This window comes from Aedes albopictus, chromosome 3 (assembly GCF_035046485.1).
Source record: "Aedes albopictus strain Foshan chromosome 3, AalbF5, whole genome shotgun sequence".
NCBI lineage: Eukaryota > Metazoa > Arthropoda > Insecta > Diptera > Culicidae > Aedes > Aedes albopictus.
In genome coordinates, this window is record NC_085138.1 from 425242424 (window position 1) to 425265850 (window position 23427).

Here is a 23427-nt window from a genome sequence, read left to right on the forward strand (position 1 = left end):
AAAAAAAAAAAATACGATCCGATATGACTAAATTACTAGCTGTGATATGTGGTTTTTAAGGTAACGTTTAAGATTAGTTTTAAAGGAAATGAAATTACTTATCTGTTGAATATTACGTGGTAAAGAGTTGAATTTGGTTGGACCTATAAACGAAAACCGATTTTGACCAAAATTTGAAAACGCACGGGACCTAGTCAAATTGTTAGCTTGCCTGGAGCTGCGAATCCGAGGTACAACAGTAATGGGTAAGTTGTTCAAAGTCGCAGGACAGTGTAGCACTTTATGGACCAAAAGTAGAGTTTGCTCATCGCATAGCCCTATTACAGGTAGAATGTTGTGGGGTAAATCTTTTTGATGAATCCCCATGGATTACTCATAGAAATTTTTCTCGTATTCCTCGTAAAAATTCTCTAGGAATTACTTATAGATATTCCCCTTGAGATTCACTAGGAAGATCTCCAGGACACTCTTCAAGGATTCTTCTCAAAGATTTTTGCGGGATTCATCCCGGGAGTTTATTCCTGGATATTTTTCAGCGATTCATTCTGGAGGTTTCTCGTGATGATCTCCTGTGGGTTATTAAATGATTCCGCTTGGAAATATAAACTCTCTTAAAGATTCTCTAGCATTTTTTTTTTCTGGAAATGCTCCAAGAATTTATCTTGGGCATACTCTAGGAATTCCTTCTGAAGATTGTCTAGGATTTCATGGCGATTTTCCAGGGATGCACCTTAGAGATACTCCAGAGATTCTTCCGAAAGATTCTCCAGGATCTTTTCTACGAATACAACAATGGAAGATCACCAGGGATTATCCTTAGAGTATTTCTAGCTTCTCCCCTAGAAGTTTTCCGCGGAGTTTTCCAGATATTCGTCGTAGAGCTTATCCATGGATTTCAGTGGAGTTCTTTCAAGGATGCCATCCGATTAATTTTCTGAGATCCTCTTCGGGATTTTTCCTGGGATTCCCCCTGGAGGTTTCTAGGGTTCCTCCAAGTTTTCTTCCTGGATTTGTGCAAGAAAATTCTCATGGAATTCGTTTTGGAAACTCACCTGGAAAATCTCCTGGAAATTCCTGTGATTTTTCTTGGAAATTTTTTGAGGTATTCCTCCTGCAACTATAAATGGATTACCTTTAAACTTATTACAGGGATTCCGCCTAAAGTTTCTTCAGGGTTTTTTTCTGAGATTTCTCCTGGGATGCTCGTTAAACTTTCGTCATGAATCCCTTTCAAAGTATTTTTTTATTTCTCTTTGGATTCCTCTCGAGGAATCTCAAAGTATTCTTCGTGGAGACTCTTCCAAGGTTAACTCTGGTAATTCTTCCGGACTTTTTTCTGGAAATTTTAACCTTTCAGGACTCGCGCCATCAAGCAACCGAAACTGCACCGCGCTCGCGCTTATACGACGAGCGAGGTTTTTTGGTAGTGTTGTACTTTTTACAACAGCTCGCGTCCTGAGGGGGGGGGATTAACTAATAAAGATTCTCCAGAGATATCACACGGAGATGCGTCAGGAGCTCTCCCATGATCACTCCAAAAGCTTTTTCAAGGAGCCCTCCCGAAGTTTCTCAAGGGATCCCTTCTTGACCTTGGCCAGGAATGCCTCTTAAAGTTTTTCTAGGAATTACACATGGGCTTTTACCAGGAATTCAGCCTGGAGTTTCACCAGTGTTTCTCTTCGGAATTTCACAAAGAGTTTTTGCGAGGATTTCCAGAGATTCCGCGTAGAGTTCATCCAGGGACTTCAGTGGAGTTTTTTTTTATCTGTATTAACGAGATTTTTAGCCCTAGGCTAGTTCATCTCGGGACCCACGCTTTACTTCCCTTCCGAAGAAAGAACTCACATTTTGTGAGTTTGTCGGGAGTGGGATTCGATCCCAGGTCCTCGGCGTGATAGTCACGTGTTCTAACCATCACACCAGGTCCGCTCCACATTCAGTGCAGTTCTTCCAAATATTCCGTCCAATTAATCTGCTGTGATACTAGTTGGAGATTTCTTAGGGATTCCTTCTGGAGGATTCTAGGGTTCGTCAAGGTTTTCTACCCGGGTTATCTCCTTGGATTTATGCAGGGAATTCTCTAGGAATTCGTCTTTGAAATTCACCTGGATGATCTCCAGGAGGATTCTGCTGGGATTATTGTTGAAGATTTTTCAGGAATTCCTTCTCGAACTATATCATGTATTAGCATTGAAGTTTTTTACAGTTCCACTTAGGGGTGATACACAAATTATGTCACGCAAAAATCGAACTTTTTCAACACCCCCTCCCCCCTATGTCACACCTTTTGTATGAGACCTCAAAAATTTTTGTATGGGTCGTCTCGTCACGTTATGCAAAACCCCCCTCCCCCCTAAAAGCGTGACGTAATTTGTGCATGGCCCCTTAGAGTTTATGGTATTTTTCCTGGGATTTCCTCAGAGGATCTTCTTGGACTTTCTTCGTGAACTTTCTTTTGCTTCCAAAGTGTTTTTTTATTCGATTTCTCTTTGAACCACTCCAAGGGTTCCTCCTGAGGACTCCCTCCGCATCCTTCGTGGAGATTCTTCAAAGGTTTACTCTGGTAATTCTTCCAGAGATTTTCCTGAATAATTTGAAGAAATTACCCATGAAGATTCTCCAGAGATATCACACGGAGATGCACCGCGGAACCTTCTTAGAACTCTTCCAGGGATCCCCCCAAGAGCTTTTCCAGGAAGTCCTCCTGGAACTTCTTTAGAAATCCCTTTCCCCAAAGTTGTTTAAGAATTACTCATGGATTTTATCCTGGGATCTGTTTGTATGGGTTACAGATTTTTCACCCATATTTTGTATGAGATACAGATTTTTGAAAATAGTGATACAGATTTTTCTAGAAATCATCTGGCATCCCTGCTCCACGGTTTCTAAACACAATCAGTTTTCGTTAGGATCCTTAAGGGATACCTGCAGTGCTTCCTGGAGAGCTTCAAATTTCTTCAAAGATTTCTCTGAAGTTTCTTCAAGGACTATTCTGGATATTTTATAGATGAGTCTAGAGTTTTTACAGGGATTCCTCCTGGGGTTTGTTTCAGGGGCTCCACGGGAGTCCTCCAGAGAGTTTCTGCAGAAAATACCCTGAAGTGCAGTTTCCACCGGGGTTCCCCCTAAAGTTTTCCGAGGAAGTTTTTTTTCGTGAAGATTTCTTTTTGAGCTGTCCTAGGGATTCTTCCAGCTTTAGGGCATAATCCCGAATTCCATTACCCCGAATGATCCATTATCCCAAATTATATATCCACGCCTATCTGGAGATCCGCTTTGGGCTCCAAGTTGTTACCCACATTTTCAACAAAGATTTTCCCTCTTTGAGCATATGGCTGCTCTTTCTGGCCTTACTACTGAGGAACTTTTTGGCATTCTAACTGCTAATATAATCATCAGACATGTATCCTTCTTGAACATAAGTTATTCTTTCTAGTCGTTATTTTAGGAAATATGTTGGCGTTGCAACTGTTAATATTTTTAACTGAGATTTTTCCTTCTTTTTATCATAGGTTCTTTCAAGTTATAACAGTATGAAATTTTATCAATAAACCTAGATCATTCCGGGACGAACGGCATGACTTTCCTTTATCCAGGAAAATAGAACATTTAAAATTAAAAAAAAAAAACATTCGGGGCAATGGGTCATTCGGGATAATGGAATTCGGGGAAATGTCATAGTTATTCTTCCTGGAGTTATCCCGTGATTTTTTCCTAAAGTTTCTTCAAGGATTCCACGTGCAATTTCTCCAGGAATTCGCTGAAAATCCCCTAAGGATTCCCTCTGATGCTCTCCCCTTGTGTTTCTCAAATGATTCCTTCTGGAGTTCCTCAAGGGACACCTCCAGCAGAAGCTTTGTTCCTTTCAGTTTAACGTATACACAGTTTCATAATTCTACTCACCAATCGCTCCGGAACTCGAGCCGCATACCGATCGTGTTCCTGACCCTGCTCGATGGTCATTCCGTCCACGACCCACATCACACGTGGCGCCGGATTGGCATGAATTTGCACGGTCACATCAACGGTGCGTCCCAGCGTCAATCCATGTACAGTGGTCTCCGGAAGGGCTTGGGGTGCGTCTGAAATGTACAATTCCATATTAGTCTTATTGATCGCGAGGTGGTAGGCTTCAACCAATTACAGTTGACGATGATCTGAAGGCTAGTTTCCGCCATCTCGTCCCGGTAGGCAACGTGCTTGGCACGGCAGATCAATCGCTTGCCGCTGTCACTGGCCAGAATGTGTCGCCGCAGCGTTACGTAGACCGAATAGCCTTGATTGTTCTCCTCGTGGTATTCTGGCTGGGAGATTCCGTTGTAGATGGGTTCGTCGTCTGTTGGTTTGGAAAATTGGATTAATAAACATGGGAATTTTGAAAATGCGCAGTACTTACCTAAGAACCAGTACAGACTGGCAGCTGGGCTTCCGTATCGGGAAATACAGTGCACTACCATTTCGGAGTTGACCTCGAAAGCCGAAGCAGAAGTTGGTTGTTCTAGCTGAATTTGGGGTTGTTCAGGAGCCACTATAATCAAAATCGAGAATTAAAAATCAAAAGTTACAACAGTTCTTCTCCTTTCTGTTTTTCAGGTAAACCCATGTTCCTACCTGCAACCACAACGTTGATGAATCCCTCGTTGCTCCGATCGGTGTCAAACAGCGAACACTTGAACTGCCCGTTGTGAGCCGTCGTTATCCGATCGATCGTTACACCGCAAGCTCCCGCCTGATAACCGGCCCCGAAGTAAGTCATTCCATCTCTCCCCGGCTGGTCTGGATTTAGCACCACCTGATTATTCTTCTCCGGTAAGGTGAATCTGTCAGGATGGGTGAAATTTGTTAGGAGAAGTAAACTATGACATCGACCGTGCCCAAGATGGGCGTAGCCAGCAATAGCGACATTCATGCTTTTGGAAGTCTTGATTAACCCTTGTAGGATGTTAGGGTCAATATGTTCCAGACAGGCACGCTTAACGTGCACTACGCCATCGCGGTGCAAAAAACCTAACATCTTATGAGGGTTAAGATTAGACCAAGGCTGACTGTCAGCCTGTGATTAAGAACTTACGTGCAAAATTGAATTGGCCGTCCAACGCGACACAGAAGACTGACATTTCGCTGGTTTTCGGTGACAACTATTTCCTTCGGATCAGTGTCGACCTGCACTTGGGCTGTGATAACGGCTGGAAGAGAAAAGAAAAAGAAAAATAAAGATTACTAAACTGAATGAAGTTCAATTAAGATGGGAATGATAAGAAACTTAGATTTGACCCTCTGTTGAGCGAAATAGCAGTCATATAAAAACGAAAAGGTTGAAGAAAAAGACGGTTCCTCAAGCCAACACAACACAATAGGTAGTCTTTAAAATATGGATAATTCCACTCCATAAAACAAAAGTGCTGCTCAACTGCCATATTAAAATTCACACGCGAATGCTGAAAACAAACATCTCCATTGCCGCCACTGGTCGACCCATCTACGGATCACTCAGTCTGATGCCGGTCGGTGCACAGTTCAGTGACTTTTATTGGTCATACCGCCATCACACCGCTACTATACGCAGCTATCTGCTGCTATACAGCAGTGTCCATAATCCACAAATGCAAACACCACTCACTCCAGTAGTCTATTCAAGTCACAGTTATCCAAACAATACCGTTCCAGGCCGCGTTCCGATTTTTTGCGTATCTTCAATCCGCTATGTTACGAGTCGCACCCCCATCCATGAAGCACGACATTTTTCGCGAATCAGTTGTCAACTCGACTGCTTTTAGTCTAGCCGGTGGTAGAGTCAGCTTCAGTCAAGCAGTCAATATGAACGATCGTAAATCGCTATGTACTGTCGCGAAATTATTATCGTTTGGGTTGTATGCGTCACTGCTGAGTGGTTGTCTCCCCTCATGTCCGTAAAAGACTTCAATATTACTGTGATTTTTTTTAGACAGTTAGATGAACACAGAAGCACTAATGATTAGAGATGCCCCTCTCCTATGTCTTAATTGTGGAATCAAATAAGAAATTTGCTTCCACATCCATTTTTAAGAACGCTACACAGTAGACCTGGCCACATGAATGCTTGTAATGCATCACCAATGTGCTACACGCATTAATAATGACAAGAATCATTATGCCTGTAGTCGAATTTATCAATTTCTATGATTCATTCAATGAACTGCTGTGTTGTGAAGACTACCCAGGTACAAAATAAGCATTTCAATAAGTCATATATCTGTTTTATATCTGCATTCGACCTGCTTACTGTCGTATCATATAAGTTCGACTGCTAAACTGCCCTATATCAGCAATTGAAATGCTATTAAAAATCTGACAGCAGTTGTGCAGCACTTCAAATGCACGATATGTTTTGGGTAACAAGCAGATTAATTGCTATAAAACTGCTAAATGAGATGAGTGATGTTAAACCACCAACACATTTCCACTTTCTTATGTACGTGCCTCGGCTGTAGAAGCCGTAGTTTTAGGCCAGACACCGTGTGTGCTCTTCGTCCATTATTCAGTTGGATCTTAGTGCAATTCATACCAGTTCTGATCAATAAAGGAGGAGCAGTGATATCATGGCAAAATTAGAACTGGTTACTCAAGATTTCCAAATTTCAGCTCCCATATAGTGGTACGCCCCTGAGGGAATGATAACACTTTTGCGCTAAATTTATAAAATTAAGGAAAACCCCTCCATGCATTGTTATTCCACGAAACATTTCTAATTTTTTTTTTCGGCAAGGACATTCTTTAGGCAAGAATTCTTCTCAACATTTCAAGAAAATTCTACATGATTACCTCCAGGGAATGTTCACAAAACGAAGATCCTTGTAGCATTCCTTAGAATGATTTAAGCAAGAATTCGTCTAAAGATTCCTCTTACCATCCCTTCAGAATACATCCCTGTCAACGGTTTTTTTTTTCTAAATTTCGACAGGGATTCCTCCAGAGATTCTTGCCGGAATACCCCCAGGAATTTTTGCTAGGACTTTTTCAGGAGTTTCTTAGGCGATTTCTCAATAGATTCAGCCTGAAACCTCAGAAATTCCTTCTAAAATTCCTCCTACGAATCCTTAAGAGATTCTATTCTAAAGACATATCAGAAGATATTTCTAATGCAACCGCAAGAGCAATTTCTGAAAAACAAATCCTTGCAGCAGTTTCTGCATGAATCACCGAAGGAATTTCTTGAAGAATTCTTGGAGAAACCCAGGGAGGATTTTAAGAAGTAATTCCAAAAGGATTCGTAAAGATATGTTTTGCATAATTTCCGAAAACTCCGTGGAAGAACTTTTGAAGGAATGTTTTGCTGTTATTCCAGAAAAAAATCTTATAATTTTGAAGAAATCTCTTGAGATCTGGAAAATATCTAGGTACTCGAAGTAATTTCAGAAGAAAGCCCTGTCTGAAAGCTATGTCTAAAAAAAAATCCGTAAAAATTTCTAGGGAATATTTTTGGAACAAATTTTTTAAGGAATGGAGAAATTAGTGGAGTTATTCTTAGAGGAAATGCCGGATACATTTCATTGGTAATACATGAAGAACTAACTGAAGAACCCAGAAGGAATCTCTGTATGCACTTCTGCAGGAAGCTGTGAAGGAATTTCTGCAGGATTTTCTGGATGAATCCCAGAAGAAAATTCTGGATACATTCATGTAGAAATTGTCAATGGAATCTCCAGAGCAATTACTTAACAAATCTCTGGTGGACTGATGAATAATCTGAGCGAATTTCTGAAGGAATATCTGCAGAATTTTCCGAAGAAACTCCTGGAAGAATTAATCAAAGAATCAAAAGGATTCCGAAATAAATTCCTGTATTTACAATATTCTGAAGGAAGAGAGAAAGAAGTTGAGAAAATTTTGATGTTTTTTTCTAAAAGAATCTTAAGTAATTCTTGGTGGAGTTTTAGAAGGAATCCATAAAGATCAACCTTAAAGAATTGTTGAAAACAATTATGGAGAAATTCAGCAGGGAATATTTGAAGAAAGACCTGAAGAAATTTCTTAAAGAAGCCCAGGAATATTTTTTGAAAAAAAAAACGCTCGATTAGTTTCTAAAACAACTAAGATTTCAAGACCGAATTTCTGAAGTAATTCACAGATTGATTTTATAAGAAATCCATAGAAGATGTCCTTGTACTTGGTATCTTTAGACAAATTTATGGAAGAGTCTCATTTTTTAAAGGATTTTTTAAAGGAATCTCCAGGGAAATATCCCAAAGAAACCCTGGAAGAATTTCTCAAAGAGCCTGGAGAACATTTTCTGAAGAAATTTTTGGAAATTTTTTTTGGGAGAGCTTTTGATTTTCTTATAGAATTGCTGAAACCATTTCTGAAGAAATCCGTGGATGACTTCCTGAAAGAATTTTCGTACCGATTCCTGAAAAAATCTATGGAGGTATTATTCAGGGCTGCAACAAAAATTCAGAAGAATATTCTGGAGGAAATTCGGAAGCTATTCATGGAAGATATTCTAAAGAACTTCGAAAAGAAATCCTTTGAAGAATTTTCTAAAAGAAATCCTGGAGAATTTTTAAGTGGAATCCATTGACCAATGTCGGAAGAATCTCAGGGAAAGTTTTATTACAAAAAGTTTCAACATTCATTTCTGGAGTAATCTCTAGTGCAGCCCGGCAGAACGTAAATTGATACAAACAGAAGCATAAATATCTGATATGAGGATTTTTTTTATTATCGTAGGGCCGAAGGGTCTCAAATTTTCATGTAACTTTTTTCACAAGCCGGGCTCATATATGAATAAAAAATGAAATGAAATTGAGAAAAATTCAGGGTCGTCTATTTTCCCGGAAAACTTAGGTGGTTTTCTTTGTTTTCCCCTGACACTACTTACTTTGAAAAAAACATAACTCAAGAACGAAGCACATTAGAAACAAAGTTTATTTTTAAGAAAATGATAGCAAATTTTCTCAAGAATCAAAAAAAAGATATGAACTGGAAAATGTTTTCCACGAAATTTCAGAAACCGTTGAGAAAATTCGTTAAGAAAATCCAGAACAGCTATGCCTTAACTTATGGAAAATTTTCAAAAAAAAAATATTTTTAAGAAGGTGATTTTATAAGTTTTAATCGCTGAAATTTTTGGAATGCTCTTTTTTTTCGTTTTCGAGTTATGGCCAATTTTGTAAAAAATGTCCAATTGTGCCATATAAGCCTTTTCTTTAACTCAAGGACGATGCATCGTAGAAACAAAGTATTTTTTTATGAAAATGAAAGCAAATTTTCTCAGGAATTCAAAAAAATAACATGAGCTGGAAAAAGGTTCCCACAAAACTTCCCACCGCTGAGAAAATTCATGAAGAAAAGCAGGAAAAACTGTGCCCCAACTCGCAGAAAATTTTAAATAACATATGCTTGAGAAGGTTATTTCATAAGTTTCAATCGCTGAAGTTTTTGGAATGCCTTTTTTATTTCTTTCCTCAGTTATGGCCAATTTTATGAAAAATTCCATATGAAATATGGTCATTTTTCACAAAATTGGCCATAACTCAGGGACAAAGGAAAAGTGCATTCCAAAAATTTCAGCGATTAAAGCTTATGAAATTACCTTCTCAAAAATATATTTGTTTACAATTTTCCTTGAGTTTGGGCATAGTTTCTCCGGATTTTCTTAATGAATTTTCTCAACGGTTGAAAATTTTGTGGAAAACTTTTTCCAGTTCATATTTTTTTATTCCTGGGAAAAATCGCTTTTATTTTCTTTGAAAAAAAAACCTTGATTCTACAATGCTTCGACCTTGAGTTATGATTTTTCTAAGAAAAAGCTTATATTGCATATTTGGACATTTTTTACAAAATTGGCCATAACTCAAAAACGAAAAAGAAGTGCATTCCAAAAACTTCAGCGATTGAAGCTTATGAAGCAACCTTCTCAAAGATATGTTTTTTGAAAATTTCCCACGAGTGCAGCATAGTTTTTCCGGCTTTCTTTTTCTAATTTTCTCAACAGTGGAAAATTTTGTGGAATTTTTGCTCCAGTTATTTTTTTTTGTATTTCTGAGAAAATTTGCTTTTATTTTCATAGAAAAAACTTTGTTTCTACGATGCTTCGTTCTTGAGCTATGATTTTTCAAAGTAACTAGTGTCAGAGGAAAACAAAAAAAATCCTCCTGAATTTTCCGGGAAAATAGGCGGCTCTGAATTTTTCTTATTTTTTCATTCATATATCCAGGAACCCTGCCTGTGGAAAAAGTTTCATGAAAATCTGAGACCCTTCGGCCCAAACCCGTACGGCAATAAAAAAAATCCCTAAGCTAAGTGCGATGGTACGGAACGAATGTGAGCATCTACCAGAAGCTGTACGCAACTCGTAACGGATCCTTGCGGCGAGTCTGCGAGTATGTACAGGATTAAGCACGGGAGCATTCTGACGGATGGGCATAACGCTGTGGAGGACGTAGGCACCGGGAATAATCTACTCCGAAAACCGTAAAAGATGACATTTCTAGTCATACAGTACCATTGCATTGTGTGACTGGAAACGCAATATTTTACGATTTCCGAAGCACGTTTATATTTAGGTACACACATCTGAACGAAGGCTTGCAGCATTAAATGAAGTTCTCTTGGTAAGGTTTTGAATCACCATTGACGTTTGGTTCAATTCTGGATCGATGATTTTTTTTTTCTGATGCTTAACTTTCTACCATAGGTTAACGATCTGTTACTCCGTTTACCGGCTCTGCATCGCGCCCAGGTGTCATACTTTTCACACCTTTTTAAAATTCCTCAGACCCAGCCTCGCCTCCAAATTGATTAGCTACGCACCGTATTTCGTAACGCTTGTGTTCATTCAACCGGTCGGTCTGGTGGCAGTGCTGGTGTCCACTTTTGCTCTCAAAGTCAAGGAAATGAGTCATTACCAAATCTCCCGCAAACCAACCGTGACAAACTAACACCGCACCGTTCCAATTGGCTTCCTGCCTGAGGGGGGTTCGAACTCCGGCGCTGATTACTCTCTTTTTCTTATCGTGCGCGGTGGTTAGCGGAACCTAGTTCATGACAGCTTCGTTACAGAGAGGGATTGACCATGTCGCGCCACTGCAACTGATGAAATTGATTCCTCTGAAATCAGAGACGCCTCTCCGGGCAAACGAGGTCCAAAACAAATGTGTAGAAAAGTCGGTTTTGCAGATTTTCCTTTCGAGGTGCGAAAGGGAAAATTGTTCCACCGGGTGGCGCTAATTGGTCGGTACCCTCCTTACTGACATTGCGTGTGGAATGCGTCTTTCCTCGGAAACCCAGGTCACGAGAGTAGGTGGGGAGATTGGAGATTGAAAGTGAGATGAAGGGTGCCAAATGCAATCTCAGATAGGTGGTGCTGCCTCGAGAGTGCAAAGTGTTTAATGTGATGAAACTTTATCGCATGATAGGATTACTAAGCTATTTTTTTTTCTTACGGTTAGTTGGCACCGTGTGCAACAAATCGTTGGAGGCGGACGATGAAACTGATATCTATCTGTTGGAGATACCAGTGCAGTGTACAGTTGTGCTTAGTACGATTGCGGTGCAAAATGAACAAGTATTTTACATTAGTGGCAATTAATTCATGTGGTGGTTGGTAATAGATATTTTGCCTAACGATTTTCCATGGAAACGTTACTTAATTTGTTGAATGCTGCAAAACGACAAATCATCAAATGATTGCTAGCTAGTTTTGATTCTGTTCTCTTTTTTTCACATCTTTCACTGTTTTTATGGGGGTCTCCAGTTAGCCTAGTCATTAAGGCTACGGATCGCTAATCCGGAGATGGCGGGTTCGATTCCCGTTCCGGTCGAGAACGTTTTCTCGACTCTCTGGGCATAGTGTATCAGGCAAAGGAATCCCTCGAAGAACACTAAGTTGAAGCGAGGCGGTCCCAGTAGTGGGGACGTAGAGCCATAAAGAAGAATGGCTTTTTTATGTATAGAATTTTTGGGGATATGCATTAAAATTGTCACATTTTCCGCCAAGACTCTTCAGTTTTGACATAACCAATCATGAAAATATATTCACCTCGAAACGAAAACGTTATCAGCCTCAGGCAGACGTACGTCAAAATACATAAGCTTTCTTGTCAAAAGAACGAAAAGGAAAATCCAGCATTTCAAAAAAAAAGCAAAAACTGTCTACGTCCGTCACCTGATGACGACATCGACGGCGGAGGCAACGATGGCGACTGATGGTTGACGGTTGACATTTCATCCCATTTCGCCATCCGACTCAATGAAAATATAAGGAAAAACCAACCAAACCAAACAAGCGAGAACTCATCTGGCCGTGGCATCCAATCGAAACGAATCGAGCGAAAAATCGACGAAACATCATCGCTTTCCATCGTTTTGGGACGACGACGACGCTCTCCGTCAGGTTGTTGGTTGGGGTCGAGAAATCAGTCGTCTGGAAAAAAAAACCTTCTTCTAACAACATGACTTTTTGAGATACTAAATATCCAATCCCATCGGATGTCTGTGTCTGTCGATACAGACGGCGGCCGGCACCCGGTAGCATTGGAGGAAGATAATGATCAAATCGGTCCCGTCTGTGGATTAAGTTATATGGTGAAGGCCGGCAGTGGTAGTTGGTCTCCTATGTTATGGCCACTGCCTTTATCCCGTCTTCCCTGTTGATAAGCATAATGAGGTCACTTAGTATCTGGTTATGGCTTTTTGGGCTCCTGCGCGAAACAAAAACACGGTACAGATTATTTAAAAAACGCATACCGTATTATACAGTAGAATAACTAGCCACAGAAGTCCAATGTCGCGGCTGTTCGTTTGACTAACATCTAGTTTGCCTCGCCCTTACCGCATCAGCAGCGGTACTAGAAGTGTCAAGTTAATTTTGTTTACCATAACAAAAGGTCCTCTACAAGATGGACACTTTAAAATAGTGAATTATTGCAATTAAAGTTATTAAAATAATTAAATAGGAAAACTGACTACAGCGCCATTTGGAGTTCTAGTGTATTACTATTTATTATACTATAATAGAAAGTGGCTGATCCATAAGCATAGAATAAGGTATTTTTTGAGTAACCCCTTTTCTCGATGATCTTTCAAATCACAAAGTAAAAAAAGTCGAATTTTTCAAATTGGACATGTTTTTGAATTTATTGACGAGGTAGCTTAAGTCCCAGATCCAATTGTTGAACACTGGCATTAGCTAAACTTTTAGCAAGAATGTCAATTCCACTGCAGGGAAGTTCCAGTTCTAGGGGTATTCTAAATAGTCTCAGGGGGATTGAAAGAGTTTCAGGAGCGTTCCAAAGGAAGTCAAGGGGGTTCAGGGACTTCAGCGGTGTTCCAGCGGCTTCAAAGGGATTCCCGGAAGATTCAGGAGTGTTCTATGGCATTTCAGCGGCGTCACATAGGGTTTCTATAGCGATCCGGGCGTTTTCAGGGAACTTTGGGAGCGTTACAGATGATTTCAGGGGTGTTTCAAGAGTGTCCCAGGAGATTTCAGTGGTGATCCAGGGATTCTCAAATAGTTTGAGAGGCACTCCAGCGGACTTCAGAGGTTTTCAAGCGGAATTACAGCAGATTTACAGGACAATTGACAGGCGCTCAAAGTGCCTTAAAGAAATTTTAGTGGTATTCTAGGGCATTATAGGCGGTTTTAGGTGCTTACCAGGAGTTTCCAGGAGTGTTTCAGGGGATTTCAGTGGTTTTTCTGGCGTTTTAACCCTTTTTAGCAGGATAGTTTCACCACTGTTGCCGCAACCCCCCTGGCCTCGAATACGTTTGTTATGCTCGATTTCACCGCCGGAGTCATATTGATCCCTCCGGCTCCAAAGGGTTAAGCGATTGCAGAGGTGTACCAGAGGGTTTCAGAGCATTTTTCGAGTGTTCCTGGGGTTTCAGGGCGTTTAAGATGTGTTCCAGAGTATCTCAAGGAGTTTTGGAAGAGCATGGACGTCACAAAAGGGTTTCAAGCACTTTCAGAAGAGTATTCCAGGGGTGTTTCACGGGGTTCCGGTAGGTTTACAGTTCCAGGGATGTTCTCTAGATCACAAGAGGTTGAAGGGGCGTTTTAAGAATTCAGACGCGTTCCTTCAATGCAACGGAAACTACTTCGGAACCTCCCTGAAATCCACCGAACAGCCTTGATAAGCCTCTAAAACATACATAAACTCCCTTGGAAGCTCCCTTTAATCTAAACCCTTTTGAAACTCTCGTGAACCTTAAAAATGGAAATATGACATATATGGTGCATGCGTCCTTCCAGTTTTGTAAGATTTCATTTTATCCGCTATTTTCTAGGGATTTTTCCCAAGCGATTTCTGAAATACCCCAGGAAGGACCCAGGGACCGCCCACAGTTGCTACTCCAGTATCGTCAGATCAGCTACACTTACACAAGGAACCAATGAGATAGCTGCTTGGGAGTAACGGGCATCTTCAGTGTGTGAGCGTTGGTGGTCTTGTATTTTTAGGCGGCAATGGCGCCTGCTGCGTCAGATTGCAGGTCAATGTGGGAAAGGTGAGGAAAGTGCCAACAGGCCGTTGAGTCCTCTGTATCTGCAAAAGTTCATGCGGCACACGATTCATGCGTTGGTGCATGGCTGCCAGGCGTAGAGTGATAGATTGTGTGAAGGTTACTGTGAAGCGGCACAGTTTGCTTGGTTGCATAACTTGTAGGCGTTATATGATAGAATGACACTGTGCTGTGACGAAAGTTGGAAGAAAGAGAAATGGCTTTTTGGTAATTCGCTTCTGGTTCTAGCACTACGAACATACGAATATACGTGAAATGTATATATAGGAGAGAGAGAAAGTAGTTAGAAAGATAAAAAGTAACAGGAAAGGGACGAACAAGGGATTGAACCCAGAACCTTCAGCACATGAATCAGAAGCGGTCGCCATCAAACCACCAAGCTCATTATTTGAAAAATCCCAGAAGGAACACCCAGAATCTTGGGGCAATTGTTGGTAGCGTTTCGGGAAAGAATATTGGGAGAATTGATAGATAAATTTCTAAAATATAATTTCAGCCGAATCACTACAAGAAATGTTGCCAACCATTACGAGGAAAAGCCGAAACAAATTTCTGAAAGAAAGCGCGAAAAGATCTCCATGAAAAAAATCAGCAGAAATTTCAAAAGGAACTGTAGAAGAAAACTCCAAAAATAACTTTGGAAAAGTCCAGGATAAATCCAGAGAATCCTCTGAGAGGCGTCCCGACCCGAGCAACACCAGAAAATATCTCCGAGAGAAATCTCAGGAGAAACTTCAACAGAAAACTCACGAGAACCTTTAAGAAATATCCTCCTGAAAATACTGTATAAATTCTGGTATGTTAATTGTAGAAATTACAGAAAAACCCTGAACAAATTTTGGCAGTGCTCTGGTAGAACTCTCAGGTATAACTCCCGCAGAAATTGTTGGACAAACCACGGGGAAATGCGGGAAATCATTGAAGAATAATCCCGAGAGAAACTCTAGGTGAAACTCCGCGACAACAACTGAGCGCGATATCCGAAGAGAAACTCCGATGAAGACTGAAGATCCTGGGAGATATCCCACGAAAATTTCTTTAAATTAAACGCAGAACAAACTATGGGAAAACTTCGGGAGAGACTCTGAAAACAATATCAGGAAAACATGTGGAACGAGATGCTGTAGGATCACTGAGAAAAACTCCAGAAGAAATCCAGGAACCCATATCCTCAAGAAGAAACGCAAACGACGCAAACTTCATTGCATTTGTGTTCTTACGACTAGAGATACGCAAGGCTGGATACTATCCGGAGGATTATCAGAAGGGCGGCACAAAAGGCTTAAAAGCTTCATTGAGAAGTGACCCGCAAAGTCATCTGTATGGGAGCCCCTCTTTTCAGAGCGCTGAGAGGTCTCAGACCTCTTCCATGAACCTTCACCGTCCGAACAAACTCCTGTGTGCAAATTTTCAGGTCAATTGGTTCAGTAGTTTCCGAATCCATAAGGGTCAGACAGACAGACAGACAGAAATAGAGTTGTATATGCATAGATAGATGTTTCTTGGGAAATTTGAAAAATTGTGGGTGGGCTACGAAAGAGAAGGTAAGATTGCCAACATTTATATACTTTATATACTTTTGAGATGGTTGTCTACCTACAATGTTACATATTGCCCTTTACTGTGCATATACCAGAATTGCTGGTATGTCTGAAACATACTGAAAAAAACTTGTAATTAATTAGAAGGTTTGCTTATTGACAAATTGTGCGATGAGAAAAAAATGCGTTCTGGTAGGATTTGAACACACGACTTCGTATTCGCTAAACCGGTGCTTTAACCAACTAAGCCACAGAACAGCCCACACCATGCACATTTTCTGGCATATAAGCCGAAAAAGTGATGGGTTTGTGAAAAAGGGAATGTTCGTGGTGTGGGCTCGGAGTCAGTTTTGCTTTCTATTCAGCTGAATTGTTACTTGTTCATTGGCTTAGTTGGTTAAAGTGCCGGTTTAGCGAATACGGAGTCGTGGGTTCAAACCCCATCAGAACGTGATTTTTTCTCAAATGTATCTTTTAATTTGTCAATTTACCAACATTCTGTTCTTTCGAATTGATTACAAATGTTTCCAGTATGTTTCTTACCGTCCCACAATTCAAGAATACATCTTTATAACCAAAACATTAGTTTTGATCGAAAAAGCTGCTTTCAAATGTTTCATGATGACGATGATTTCAATGACGAATTATTCAACGCTAATGATATTCAACATTTACCGTTGTCCACCACTTTGCAGGCCTTACATCATTGCTGTACCCACATTTTTCATCGCCAAAAGAAACCACAATGCAGAGACTACTTCTTTCTCTGCTGGGATAGTGTTTCCAAAATGATTTCTTAGTGTTGCTGTGTTCACATCAATTTCTTTACAGCATGTGAAGTACTGAGATAACTTGTTTTCCCGCATTCTAGAATTTCAAATCAATCTGATCATACTATGTTTAAGGTAGTGCAAGCTTCACGGTGTATTTATCGCATAGCATAACAATGAATGCTATAGATTCCGAGCTTCAGCGCTGGCAAGCTTTGGAGACTTGAATTGTCATCAAATGTTTAACTTCCTTGTGGATATCCTTATCGGCGCCTATGGGCATTATCCCATCAACTTGATGTGTTGATGCTGCCTCCGGGCGTTGTTTCCCACATTGGAAACCCCTGTGCTAGAACATCTCTCTCCTTGTCTCTCTCCGTTTTGGTAGCCCACTGGCGGCGCCGGCGTGCACACGTTCGTTCACCAGGGACTGCAGCTCCACACAAAAAAAATATTCTGCCCGCGAAGTACAATAAATTTCGCCTAACTGACAGCAAATGACAGCACCAAAAATATGATCTGTCTGTGGTCGGCTTTACCCGCACCGAACACACACAGCCAGAACAACCAACCCCGGGACCGGGATTGAGGGGTGGGAAGCGACTCCACCCCCCACCCTCCCCCTCACGGTGGTAGCCCTCGATTCGAGTGCCGGCTGGGTTGAGATGGAGACGTGGAACAACATAGTGTATGGGAACTTTTGCCGCCCACCCTTTCCAAAAACCCGAGAGCCAAAGAGATGGAAATGGCCGAGTCCTGTAGTGTGTCAGTTACGGTCATGTCGAGCTATATTTTTCTACAGCAGCTGCTGGCCCCCGCTTCTCCAGTCTCGGCCCTCACGCATAGTCCCGTCCTGGCCATATCCTTGTAACCCACGGGGGTAGCCGTGCGACGGGCGAGTGGCCCATTTTTCTCGAGGTCTGTTTTTGCTCCGTTGTTGATCCACCCCCACGGCCACTCAGCGAAAGTAGTTTACTATCTCACTAAACTGTCGCCCATATCCATCGCGTCGGGGACGGAGAGGCGGTCGTTGTCGTCGGTGCCCGAAAAAATGAACTCTTTTCCTCGGAAAAGCGGAGGCAGGTTGTCTGGAGATAACATATTTAGCTTGGTTGCCTTCTCAGCTGATGAAATTTTTGGGACCGACCGGTCGGCTTAGGGCGGTTTGCGCCTGCTGGAAAGTTACGTGGCAACAGCTTTTGAGGCACTCTGTCGGAAAATGAAGTTAAACCGATAGTTGTTGGGTCAGATTTCGTTAGCCAAGCTTGACCTGCGGCAGAGGTTTTTGTTTGATAAAGGTAAAGTCAATTTGTGGATCTCGGTGAATGGTGATGAAGGAATTGTGCGCCATTATCCTGGTGGAAATAAAGTCCGTGACCTGGAAGTCTCAATGATGGCTTTGTTGGGAGCGCTGTTGTAGTCCTCAAACATTGGAAACGGCTGCCCAAACGACGAACGACAACAATCACGATTCAAACATTTGCATACAAAGAGCGACCGCCAACACCCTTGAAGCTTTGATACAATGCAGTGGGCAAGGGGACGTGAACTAAAAACTTGCAAACCGGTTTGCCTCAACCAGCCCTCAATTCGGTTAGTTGCGACGGTCTACTACCGTCCATCGTCGTCCTACGTGATTCTTTGTTGATGTTTGCATATGGAACCACACACGCATACATCGTGTTGTTTTGTGTTTGCTTTTCATGTATACTAACTCAGGTTTGGAGCTTTTATTTCGTGCTTTCACCCCCGCACAAAAAGTGGCAACTCGCGAAGAAGAAGTCGCCGAGGTCGATCTTTCACTTTGTGGATGCACTTAGTAATGTCGCAAAATTACAAATAATCGATTAATCTGTAATCGATTATGCTGATGTCTTGTCGATTACCGGTAACGATTAATCGGATATAATTAATCGATTAGTCCTAATAATCGATTATACTTTTAATGTATTTCCCCCAAATCCTAACACAGTGTAATATAGATGCAACGAATAGCCGCGATTAAGCTGTATTTACTTGATCCAGAAGCTCGAGGAATGGATAGGACAGGTATCCTTCCTTTGGGAGGACATGTCCTCTTTTTTCATTCCATGTTCTACTGTCCTCCCTTAAATGTCTTCCTTTACCGATTTACCGACACTAATCTTTTTCGCAGATTCTAAAATTTAGGAAAAAAAAATAAATTCCATAGTATTGCTACTGTTAAAGCAAAACTTCCGCTACGGAACTGAGATCGACTAAGTGAAATGGTGAAACGAAAATCTAGCGACTGGACTTCGAACCTCGACGCCCTTAGGTATTCTTCGATGATTTAGATATTAACACTGCGACAGTTATATTCAAAAGAGATCTATTTCATATTCGTGAGCATCTTATGTACTAAACAGTTAACAATAAAATTGGTTGAAAGTATTGGTATTCTTAAGTATTCGAGTTCAACCTTCACAAACCAAATATTATTATTGCAATAAAAAGAAATTTGGCAATTTGATCTAACAAGATCCATAAACAGTTACTAAATTTCTCAAGAAACCGCTGCTTGAAACATTTCAATAGCGTCGTAAGCAGTGTTTCTAAAATTAGTTGAAAATGTTCTGGATGCTCTATTTTGTAGCAGGGTCATTTAATTTCGGTTCTCCTATTACAGTGATCATCAATAAATTATAATATGGCCCTCTGAAATATAATATATATCGACAATTATATTTTTATCCCTATATTTTCAATTTTGGGCCTGTAAAAAAATTATTCTCAAAAATATTGATACCATCCTGATTTTCTCAAAGTACTGCGTTTGAATTTTCACCATATTTTTTCAACTGGATTCCGAAAAATATTTGAAATTGTGTTGAGTGTGGATAATTTTCGAAAATATTGAAAATATGTTCCGATAACTTTCGCAACTGTATGCACGTGTGAGTAAGCAACGGACCACCAGCAGCAGAACGACCGAGCCAGTTTGAAGGATTTCCAAAAAGACTCCTGTGAATAATGCCATGATCAATTTCGAGAGGAATACTTGAAAGAATTCCGGTAGGAATCCTTGGGAATAGAGGTGTGCGCCGAAGCAGATTTCATCGGCCGCGTTCATAGTAATTTGAGGCGGCGGCGGCGGCGGCGGCGTAATCGGCGTGAGCTTTTTTTTAATTTTTTTTGTGAATTGCTACTGCTAGTCTTTAAAAGAACGTCAATAAAAGAATTTTGCTAAAAATTTTAGAGAGAATCCTTTATCAAAAAATCATTTAGAACAAAATTCACAAAGTCACACGTCTCTTCTAAGGATATTCTTTTCTAAAACTTATTTAAGACCAGAGTTGGCATGGCAACACTCACTCCAGGTTTTCAAATACCAGGGCCCCTCATACTGGTATGCCCGTAAGGAAATTATTCTAAACTTGAACCTTATATTTACACTGTATGGATGATTTTTTTCTAATCAGGACGATAATTCTTTGGAATAGAATTTCTTCGACTCCTTGAGAATTTCAGATTTCTTTTTTTTTTGTTGGAGTTCCTCGAGATGTTCCTAAATGATTTTCTCTACATAGTCCCTTTGGGTTCTTTTCAGGAATTTCTACCAAAAATTGTCAAGAGATTCTTCTGGAAGTTCCTCCAGAGGTTGGCTCGTAAACTTCTCTTGGGATTTATAGAAACCTTCCTTCAGAGATTGTTTCAGAATTTTTCGGGGAACGTTCAGAGATTCTATCAGGAGGACCTTCAGAAATCACTTTAGTATTTATTTCTTGGCGTTTCCCCAGGTATATCACAAGAAATTCTTCTTATAATTTAAAATTTAAAATCTTAAAATTACTGCACATCTCCTGTTTAAATGGCATTGCTTCAAAGCTTGCTTCAAAGTTTCCTTTAAAAAATTCCAAACAAATCAATTTTCTTTTGGTGATTGCTTCAAGAATTCTTCCATTTGATTAAAATTTGATACGGAAACTGCTTTATGGTCTTTTATCCACTGATACCTTTCAGATATTTTGAGTCCCGTAACGTGGGTAGATCACCTTATAATGGTGCGTTACGGCGTAAGATCTACCATAACAAATTTTGATCTTGTATTTTTTTAGCTTTGTTAATTTAAATGCAGAAAAAATCCAAGATCACAATTTGCTCTCCTTTTTTTGTCCTTTACATGTTATGTTTTTCATTGTTAATAAACCATCTCTTTCAGGAGGATTCAGGTAATTTGTAATTATGTTACTGTTGTGAGCCTATCGCCATTTAAAAAACTATAATTTTACTTTTTATTTCAGATTTGGAATCGAACACCCAACAAGGAATTAGGAAAGGAACCAGACATCCACCAAAAATATTGCGTGCACCTGAACGTTGACCAAACGTTTCCTTTGAACTTTACCCTTCCACTAACATCCAAATTCCCGTGACGCCTAGGCCTGAAAGAATGTAGAGGTCTCTATGTACTTTCATAGGTGTCCAACTAATCTTCCTTTCCCATCCCTCAGCTGTCGCAAGGACGTGGCCAGGACAGCACTCGACCGTTGGAGGATTGCGTCAATCTTGTCTAAGAGTCAGAGATTAGTCCTAAATCTTTGTGCTTTGTTAACGGACATGGAAGATGCAACCCTCATAACAGCGATCCAGGGCTGTACCACCTACGAATTTGTGCGACTTGCTTAATGCTAATGCTAATGCTAATGCTAATGATACCTTTCAGATATTTTGAAAAAAAAATCTTTTAAAAAACCCTCCAAAAGTATCTCCCGGAGCTCTTTCAGGGTTTGTTCCAAATCATCCTCCAGGAATTCCTTCAGAAATTTATTGAGATTTTGTTTCAAGAACTTATCCAAAACCTTTGTTTGCATTTTTTTTACGGATTCTCGAAGATTTTTTCCAGCAACTTCCTTCAGAAATTTCTTCATGGATTGTATCAGAAACTTCTTCAGGATTTTTTCCATGAATTTCACCAAAAGTTTTCCATTAAATTGTTTTAGATATTATTTTGTAGCCATCTCAAGGAGTTCCTCCAGGTTTTTCCCGAGAGGTTCGTCCAGTAAATCCTCCAACGATTCCGAAATTGCTTCAGTAACATTTGTTTAGAAATCTTGTTAGAAAATTTTCAAATATTCCTTTATGTTACCTTTAAAAAAATACTTCAAAATTTTTGAGTGTATTTTCAAAAAATACTTCTGTAAGAATCTGCGGAGAAGAGAGAATTTCCGGAAACTCTTCCTCAAAAACCAAAGATGTTTTCGATCACTTGGCAACCGTTTGACTCATTTGTCCATAACTCGGTTCAGAAGCATAATATTGAAATTTTCGGCAAACTTGAAGTTTATTGTTTTTCCTATAATTATCACCAAGGACGCCATATTCTAACTCTTATGTATACGCTGTGAAAGCGCTAGTACCACCTGCTCATACTAAACGATCGAAAAATTCGATCGTTTAGTATGAGTAGGTGGTATTAGTAAAATGAATCCTTCCGATATTTTTGTTTCTATAAATTATTCCCTGATTTTTACATAGATTCACTCACAATTCTTCGCGGAATTTTTCCAAGATTTTTTTCCAAGAATTCTTCTTGAGTTCCCTTTTACTATTCATTCAGGCATTTCTTCCGGAAATCTTCCAAGCATTGCTTCGAAAAAGGATTTTCCTTGTTTTTTTCTCTGATTGTTCCCGGATGTCTTTCATAAATTTCTCTCGCCATGCTCTCTGGGACGCTATTCGCAATTTTCCCATGATGTTTTCTTGGAAATATATCAGTAAATTCATTCAGTTAATTCTCCGAATTCTTTGGGTATTTTTTCCGGATTCTAGCTAAGGATTTTTTTAACATTTTTTTTCAAAATATGCTTCCCGATTTTTTCAGGGATTTTCCCAGATTTTCTTCTATGTAAACCATCGGGAATTTGCTCCGTGATTTCTTAAAGAATGCCTCTAGTGATACCTTCCGAAATACCAACAGAGACTCTGAATGGAACTTTTTTTTACTTTTTTTTCTTCCATTTTCCCAATATTTTTAGGCAGTTATTTCTATTTAAATCTACAAGGTTTTTTTTTCCAAAATTCTTCCAGAGATTCTCCCAGAAATATTCTAAACATTTTCTCGAAAATGTTCAGATGTTTTCAGGCTTTAGCTCCCCTTAACATTCTGCCAAGGATTCTTCCCGGAATTCTTTAGAAATTTCTCTAAAAATACTTCCAGTGACTCACTTCGAAATTATCACAGAAAATGCTTCCGGATTTCTTCCATGGGTTATCTTTGGAACTCTCTTGTAAACATTTCCCCTAGAACTTTTTCAAGCATTTATCCTGGAATTCTTGTAAAGATTCATCCCGGATACATGTGATAAAATTGCTCCGGAATTATAGCATTTATGCTTTTGGAACTTCTTAAAAAGTTCTTTACAAAAACTTTCCGTAGATTTCTTTTTAAAATTCTCCCACAGATTCCTATCGTCCGGAGTTCTTACAGGGTCATCTTCCGGAATTATTAAAAAAAACTTATCCCAGAGTTTTTCATAGTATTAATCCTTGAATATATTCAGAGGCATTTATTGCAAATCTTCTACAGATTTCTGATGAACTTTTTCCATGACTTTCCCCTAGAGTTTTTCCAATGCTTCTTACGACATTGTACCAAG

At 40.0% G+C, this 23427-nt stretch overlaps 1 protein-coding gene across 3 annotated transcripts in view; it reads right to left on the reverse strand.

Annotated features, from left to right (window-relative positions):
* LOC109433484 (fasciclin-3) overlaps window positions 1-23427 on the reverse strand; it is a 381470-nt gene that overhangs the window by 82469 nt on the left and 275574 nt on the right. For all 3 annotated transcript variants that reach the window (XM_029875815.2, XM_029875816.2, XM_019709906.3), the window contains exons 2-6: window positions 5072-5186; window positions 4612-4820; window positions 4397-4528; window positions 4145-4336; window positions 3904-4082 (exon numbers count right to left, since the gene is read on the reverse strand). In XM_029875815.2, the coding sequence (XP_029731675.1) occupies window positions 3904-4082; window positions 4145-4336; window positions 4397-4528; window positions 4612-4820; window positions 5072-5186 (827 nt within the window). The remainder of the gene's footprint in view (window positions 1-3903; window positions 4083-4144; window positions 4337-4396; window positions 4529-4611; window positions 4821-5071; window positions 5187-23427) is intronic.